Raw genomic sequence first — 8,604 nt, forward strand, 5'->3', positions numbered from 1 at the left:
TGGCCGGTGGCACGTTGCTAATCTTCATAATTTTGAATCTTTGACTTAATATTTACAAAAGGAAACTAATAATAAACAGTGGTGCAAAAGCTGGGAACAGGAAACTGATTTATTCGTTGTTTGATTGAGGGGAAAAAGAAGAAAAAAAAAGGTGAAGTAATATGCTCCTTTACATGCGATGAGTCGGAGCAGATAAAGTTGATTGGCTAGTGGCCCCCCTCTGGCCTGATTGGTGGTTCTAGCTTTGACTCTCGGCTTTCCTTTCTGGGACCAAAGTTTACTCTGCTTCTTTCCAGGGTTTCATAAACTCCAATCCATATGGTTTGCTTGTCTTTGTTTGCTTCCTTGCCTATTACTTTAGCCATCCCCAACTCTAAAATGGCAGTGGCGTGAGTGAGTCAGTTTTCTCAACCCGCATTCCTTTCAATGACCGTACTCATTACTGTTGAAACTTGTGCTGATTTATCTTTGTTTTTGCTGTTGATGTTAACTATTAATACCCAATAATGCAGGTCGTCATGTTTCGTGATGTGAATGGCCATCATAATCATAGCATAGGTTACCATGAATTTATCAATTAAACCCCATGAAAATGATATACTTTATGTAATTGATGGCTCACTTGCCAAAATACGACAGTTGTTTCCACCAAGAAAAAGGGTGCAAGAATTGTGAAACTCTATTGTTGTTTTCATTTTGATTTTATATGCACTTAGGATAGCCATAGTACATAACAAGGAGGGGGGGGGGGAATGGTACAAATACACCTTTAACGCCAGTTGAGCAAAATCCGAGCTTCATTGTCCCTTTCTTGAAATGCACATTGCTGATAAGCCAACACCCAGCAAAGTGAAAAAGAAATCTGGAATATGGAAAAATACAAGAAGGAAACTTTTCCAGTTGTAAGGCACAGATCTTTTGAGCAAAACAATGTCGTTTTTTCTTTTCATTTTTTAAATTCGAAACTTTGAAAAACATGCACCCGAAAAAGTGTGAACTCTGCCATGTTCACAACACTTTTTCTTTTTTTCAATAGTTCACAACACTTTTTGAAGCAAATATGCACACCCTTTTGTAATATACTTAAGCAAATATATGTCTCAATCCATAAAAACATCAATCTATATATTATATATCATATGATTAGATTAAAGCGCAGGAAGTCAAGAAAGATTCTCTGGGTCACTTCTTCCCTCACCTATCCTTTTGGACATGTCTAAGAATTAAGAAATAAAGCATAAAGCAAAAGCTGCTTTCCCTCTCCCCTATAGGGTTTGTGAAAGTCATTAATTGTCCTGAAAACCTAAAGCCCACTTCTTTCTTCTTTACCTTGCCCATGTAAAAGGGCAGTATGGCACTACTCAATTAAGGCTCTAGCCCTACCTACCAGAGAATCCCCCATTTTTTCAAATCCTTATCTTTATTTACCCTTTTAATTACGACTTTATTCATATGTTTATCTTTATTGTAGGGATTAGTGTCTTTGTGCCTTACACGAAACTAAAGCATGCCAGCACTTTCCTTTCTAGAATTAGAAATCATAAATAGTACATGAAAGTTTTGTCTGTTAGCCACAGTTTTGAGATATCCGATTCTACCCATTTAGCTAAGCAAAGCTCCTTTCAGAAAAATACACTGATAAACAAAGTTCCTAGAAATGCCATGTGAACAGATACACTTCTTAAATTGATGGTGGAGTGATCATCAATTTGAGATTTGGACTGCAACTGCTAAGATCCTGGCATTGCCATGATCCTCCCCCTTGGAGCTGAAATAAAGTGATATGTAATGTGCCCACAAAAAAGTTGTTTATCCCATTGCTTATTTTTGGCTCCTAAATTGGATACCCTGGAATCAATGAAGATCTTTGAGAAGTATGCATCCACCATACCCTGTTTTTAACTAAGTTGTTCAGCTTTAAGCTTTTTACGACTGATAGCAATGGTGGTGGCTGGTGAGGGGGTATTGATTTTGAGCTTGACTACCGACCTGTTTCAAACTTTACATGTGTCAAATTCTCAAATTAGCTGTTATTTACTACTACAGAAAGGTCGGTGACCATTGACATTTTTCTTTTCTTCATCTTTGAAATAGTTTTAAAAAAAAGCTTAATTATTAGTGTATTAGCTTCTTTTAATAAGTCGACATATAAAGTAGATGATGCATCTTTTTTTCATTTTTGGGAGCTTGGAAACTTGTTGCAAATATAAAATCCAAAACGGCCTGCAAACCAAAATGAAATTCTTTTAAATAACCAACAAGCTATTGATTGAGGTAATAGCAGTCTTATCTGAGAATACAAGTACTCTTATTAAAAAGACTCTTTAAAGAAGAGGACTGTTCCACAAGGCAAGTTGTTTCTTGCACAAGTTGTTCATGAAGTAATTAGGTCTTTTAAGAAACAAAAAAGAAAATGTTGTTTCATAAATCAAGAATGACAAAAATTGTGAAAACCCTTACTGAAAACATGATTTAGGAACGTTGTAGGAAGGTTCAACATCTACATAAAATAATTATTCACTTTCACAACATGCAAGGCAAAACAAAAGCAAAGCAATGATGGGTTTGAAAGACATCACAAAAGTCAGGACTCCTTTTAAGGAAAAGAAGATAAAGAAAACCATATAAATTAGTGCAGCATCCGTACAAACCGATGAGACGAAAATCCCAGAATCCAAAATCCAATGGGACATTGACACCTTTGAAAGTAGGAGGGGGCGGCTACCCCCATCTAAAGCCCTCCAATCTCTTTACAATTACTTATTTCTTTCATGGCTCTATAAGGAAATGCAGATTAAATAAGTCATCAATCCATTATTATTACTAACAAAATAATAATTCTAATGCAATTTATGCTATTATTTTGAAAAAACAAAAATATAATTATTGTTACTAATAAATAATAATTCCTTCATTTTTATACACAAGAATATGATATTGGCAGCCAGGTTTGGGTTGCTATAGAGTCCACTGCTTACACTTGTGTAGTGTAATGGTTCACCATGAAAGACGAGACAAGTGTATGTTGCAACTTGCAGACAATCAGATTACATGTTGTCCAAAATAGATAATAATAGAAGAAGCAGTAGCCTCCATATTTAAGGCTTGGCAGCTAGTTTATGCAAAACCAGATAGCCACATGTTAATTCAATGGATTTTTAGATTTGATTTCTTCTGGGGCAGTTTAGTCTTATTTACTTACTATTCCCTTTTCTTTTACGGGAGAATAATAAAAATAACCAATGATCCAATTCATTTTGCAATGTTGGATGTGGCAAAATGACAACCTTACATATACAGACACACACACACACATATATATATATATATTTGTAGGCTATATTATTTATGTGCCTGCATTTTTGCCAAGAATAAGTTACAAACTAACTCCCATGTGCAGTTGATCACTTATGATGGGCTCTATCATGGATGTTTATGTAGCCATTTATAGATAAAAAAAAACTAAGATGGTCCATAAAAACAAGTGAAATTCACAACCTTTTTTAAATAAAAATAAAGAAAAAGGACGAAATTTTCCAACTAGATGTCAAAATTTTCAAATCACTTCACCAATTCACATCAACTCAATGCCTTTATATAACAGCTCTCAAAGGAGCAGGCTCCTTTCAGAATTCTCTCTCTGTCTCTAAATACTGTAGTTTAACTTTAATTAAGAAAGAGGTTTTTTTTTTTTTTTGAAAGTTTTTCCTTGTAATTCTCTATAAATTCTTAGCAGGCCAATGATTTAGCCTTCATTTCTTTCTTCCAAGTACTTGCAGTTGAGAAGTGAGGATCATTAAAAGAAAGAAACATCTCTGTCTCTCTCTTTTGTACAAACATATTGTTGTCAGCTTTCAGTGGCTCAATATATAGTATTGTTTGTAAATTAGGGCCTCCCCAAATTAAGAGACCAAAAACAGCAAACCTGCTTGAAACTTGAACCCTCCATCACCAACACAAAAAACAGAGTTCCTTTAATCACCTAAATCATGAAGCAGCTCACTTGTTCAGGTTCCCTGGATGCTTTGAATCCCTTCTTTCCACCAAAAGGTAACACAAAAAGCATTCAATCATTACTCAAATACATACATTCTTCAATATAACTTGTTACTGAGTTGAAATTGTTGGTTTGGTTTATCTAGAGGAGAAGAATTCAAAGAAGAAGCAAATTTATAGCAGGGAGTTCCAGGCGATGTTAGATGGGTTAGAAGAAGAAGACAGCTTGGAAGAAGCTGATCAAACTACAGAGAAGAAAAGACGATTATCCATGAATCAAGTTAAGGCCTTGGAGAAGAATTTCGAATTGGAAAACAAGTTAGAGCCAGAGAGGAAGGTGAAATTAGCTGAAGAATTAGGGCTTCAGCCGAGACAAGTAGCTATTTGGTTCCAAAACCGCCGTGCTCGTTGGAAGACTAAGCAGCTGGAGAAAGACTATGGTGTCCTTAAAGCCAATTATAGTGCTCTTAAGCTTGACTACGACAATCTTGAACAAGAGAAACAAGCTTTAACTGCAGAGGTATAGAAATAGATTATTTATTAAAATCCCATCTTTTTAACAAGTTAAATTTCTTGAAGCTTAATATGATTTTTTGGGTGCTAAATTGCAGTTGAGGGAACTGAAAGCTAAGCTAGAAGAGAATTCAGAGAGCAGCCACTCTGTTAAAGAAGATTCTCCAAAATCTTCCCAGCAGGTCAAAGACCAAGGTTTCTTCGACAACGATGATGATTCCAACGAGATTGTCAAAGAAGAAAGCAATGGAAATGCTCAGTTACTAATTTCACCATCATCATCTTCTTCATTTCAGTTCAATGGGTATTCTTCATCTTCAGATTCATCAAATCATCTCTGGTTTCAACCATTTGACTCGAGTTTGATTCTGGGTAACATGTATCAGCCCCAGTTAGTGAAAGTGGAAGAGCAATGTGTGTTTACCACAGAGGAATCTTGCAATTTCTTCTCGGTTGATCAAGCTCCAACTCTTCAATGGTACTTCACAGGGCAGTGATAAAAAAACAATGCAGTCCCCAAAATCAGAAAGCTTTTTAAAATTCTTGCAGAAGGAATAAAAATAGCTAAAGTTTTGTGATTTATGACTCGACTAGACTCAACTAGTGTTCCTATATTGTTTTAAATTTATATATGATAATTAGTTTATGGCTTTATGCTTCAACAATGGACATTGGACATCGCTATGTCAGCTGTAAATTTATATAAATATAAATAACAAATGGAAGTAGGTATCTCAAAATGTGGCCTCTCTATAAGCTGCTAATTTCATGTCATATAGGAGATTTTCTCTTCTAAATTGCATGTGCTTTAGCTTGAGTCAAGTTGCAAAAAATGAAATTTCAAGTCGTTAAACTTTTTTTCATTAATAAAATCAGCTAAAGGGTGTTAGAAAATTGAACTTGCAGCGGCACAAAAGGCCGGCCAGCCAATGTCCATATCTGATACTGGAAAAATCCAACCTTGCTGGTCCTACCAAATAGTCCCCTTTCTTTTCATTTTTGGGACAGCCGCTGATTTGACTTAAAAACCGGAAGCTCTTGAACGTAGAAATAAATAAAAGATGACCCTTTTTCAAAGTTTTTGTGATATTTTTTTTTTAAAAAGCTGGTGGCAATGACCATTGTTAAAATACAAAATAGGACTGGCTAAAGCTGTTTTCCATTTAAGAAAGCCAAGCAAAAACCTGTCCTCGTAGGTGGTATAAAACGAAGGAGAAACCCTCTTTAGTCCAATCTTTTATGTTTTACTTTCACTTTTGTTTTTTCCCCCATGTGGTTGGTAAAAAATAGATCCTGACCCATAGCTAAACAATATTGAATGGCGAGTCTTTTGAGTTTAGGAGGGGAACATGAATGCTGAAGGACACTTAATTACAAACAAAGTGGCAAAGGCCCAATGGCATGAATCACAAATGTAGTATTAGACCTGGTTTATCATGTTTGATTGGAGTTGATGATTACTGTAGCTTGTTTAAGAAGAGCTTTCGGAGCTGCAATGGAACGGAGGCTCCGTGGCAAGGCTAATGCTTAGCCGTTGAGGGATGGAACATGTGGAGGAGGAGAGGACGGTCGTCCCTTTCCAGTCTTGTAGTTTGGGTGGGAAAGAGACTGACCACAAAATGCAAAAGCTGCTGCGACTCTTGGCTCCTCCAAGTCCCTTTCATGTCAGTAATGGGTCCCGTATGTCATCTATATTTGACTGTTAATGCCCCCCTATGGAATCTAGCTATAGCTTTTCCATGACGTTTGTGGCAATCCCTAGAACCCACCAAATCTTTCACCTTCCACTTTACTGTTCTGAGGTTAGGAATTTTGTTCAAGGACTGAAATAAAATTATAAAACTTCTTAGGGTTAGAAATTAAAAAATATATATTAAAAATGTTCAAATTAATTTTTTTTAAAGGAGTAAAAAATATATTTTTTTCATTTAACAAAACGCTTAAAAAACTTAAATTACATGTTTGAATCAAAGGGTTAATAATATTCTCTTTTAGTTAAATGAGACCAAAGCCCCTGCTTACGGCTTTTTTACCTAAATAATATAAAAAATAAAAAATGATATGCCCATAAGATTATTTATCAAAATGGTATGGTTTTATTGGTGTCGTCTGTCAAATTGGCAGTACTGAACTGAAATGTAATGATCTAAAGTATTCAGGGACTTGATATATAAATTTACCCTTTTGAGTGGCTGCTGAAAAAAGAGTGAAAGGGTGCTGCCTCACAATGCGGCGGCATCAATCCTTAAATATAGCTAATTGTCTTCTAAGCCCTCCTTATTTATTATTTTATTTTTATTTCCCTTCAACTCACTACATTAGGTTTAACCAAGCCCTCAACCTATTTTTATAGTTAAATAAGCTCTTAACCTATGATTTTTACTCATAAAAGCCCTTTATTTTAATTTTAAAGTAAATATATTTTACCCAAAGTAAAACTATTTGAAAAAATATAAACTCCCTCACATTTTATTACTCTTAACTAAGAGCTTGAAATTCAAAATATATTTACTTTAATATTAAAATAAAAGGGTTTTTATGAATAAAAATCGTAGGTTAAGAGCTTATTTAACTACAAAAATAGGTTGAGGGCTTGTTTAAACACAATGTAGTGAGTTGAAGGGGAATAAAAAGAAAATAATAAATTAGGAGGGCTTAGAAGACAATTAGCCACATTTAAAGTTTGGTGTCGCCACACTGTCAGGCGGCACTCTTTCACTTTCTTTTCAGCAGTCACTCAAAATGATAAATTTGCATATTAGGTCCCTTAATACTTTAGATCATTACTGTAAAGACCCAATAGTCACAGGTGTCGAAAAGTGCATTTCTGAGACTCTGTTACCGTAAATCGGACTCTAAATATTTATTAAAAATATTTACAAAGCTAGTTGTGTGGTTAATTAGGTTTTAGTTAGGTGAAATTGCATGAATTAAGAGTAATTAGGTAAAATGGCTAAATTGCATAAAGGGTGAAAGTTGAATTATAGATTAAAGAAAATTTTAAGTGACCAAAGAAGCAATTATGCTATTGCTTATAAATAAGGCCGCATAAGCTTTAAAACATGTGAAAATTTATTATATATATTATAAAAAACCTTAAATGTTAAGTAAATATATTATATTATTATATAATAATATATTATATTATTATAATAAAACAAATAAATAAATAGAAAAGGAAATAGAAAAGAAAGAAAGAAACAGAGAAATTGAGAAAGCCAAAACGAAACAGGGAGAAAAGAAAGAAAAGAATGAAGGAAAAATTAGGGTTTCAAAGTTCCAAGCTCAATTGTTTAGTCAATTTAGTTCCTTTTCTAATAATTTTATATTTTTAGAATTTCGGTATTAAATATTACTCGATCCATGTCAAAATTTTAGAAACTATTGAGTTTTTAAGTGTTGTTTATGTTGAATAATTTTAGTATTAGGGATTAAATTGATAGATTTTAAGTTGGAAATGAAAAGGATTGAATTGTAGAATAAATTATAAAATTTTTAGTAATAGGGACTAAATTGTGAAAATTCAAAATTTAGGAATTTAAGTGAAAATAGGGAGTTAAAATTAGTTTAAAGTGAAATTTGTATGAAAATATAAGATTAATTGTAAAGAAATAAAGTTAGTCTCGGTTTAGGGACTAAATTGAAATTTAGGCAAATATTTTTAAAATACTTTTTTTAATTTTAAAATATTTTTAAAATACTTTTTTTTAATTTTTTAATTTTTTTTAATTTTAAAGTATTTTTAAAATACTTTTTTTAAATTTTTTTATTTTTAAAATAAATTTTTGGTGTTTATTAAAAAATGGGCTGGGAGGACAGGGTTCGGGCTTAGAAATTTTTTCTCGAGTCGGGCCTGGACAAAATTTCAAGCCCATATTTTAGGCTGGGCCCGAGCCTAGGACGCGGACCAAAATTTTTTTCTAGGCCCGACCCGAACCCAGCTTGGCCCATGAACACCTCTAGTCTGGGGCTTGTGCCCATCATAGAATCAGTTTGGGCCTCAGCTCATTTAGATACAGTCTCAAAAATACATTAAGGCCTTGGCCCATATTAGATACAAAATGCAGATACAGTAAATCAAAATCCTACCCACCA

The 8,604-nt window shown here is 33.8% G+C and overlaps 1 protein-coding gene across 1 annotated transcript; it reads left to right on the forward strand.

Annotated features, from left to right (window-relative positions):
* The first annotated feature begins 3,638 nt into the window (after positions 1-3,638).
* LOC105770322 (homeobox-leucine zipper protein ATHB-6) lies at positions 3,639-5,249 on the forward strand. The gene is made up of 3 exons (XM_012591468.2): positions 3,639-4,050; positions 4,143-4,516; positions 4,608-5,249. Exons 1-3 carry the CDS (start codon positions 3,990-3,992, stop codon positions 5,004-5,006), a joined length of 834 nt encoding a protein of 277 aa, XP_012446922.1. The 5' UTR covers positions 3,639-3,989; the 3' UTR covers positions 5,007-5,249.
* Positions 5,250-8,604: the final 3,355 nt, after the last annotated feature.

This window comes from Gossypium raimondii, chromosome 5 (assembly GCF_025698545.1).
Source record: "Gossypium raimondii isolate GPD5lz chromosome 5, ASM2569854v1, whole genome shotgun sequence".
NCBI lineage: Eukaryota > Viridiplantae > Streptophyta > Magnoliopsida > Malvales > Malvaceae > Gossypium > Gossypium raimondii.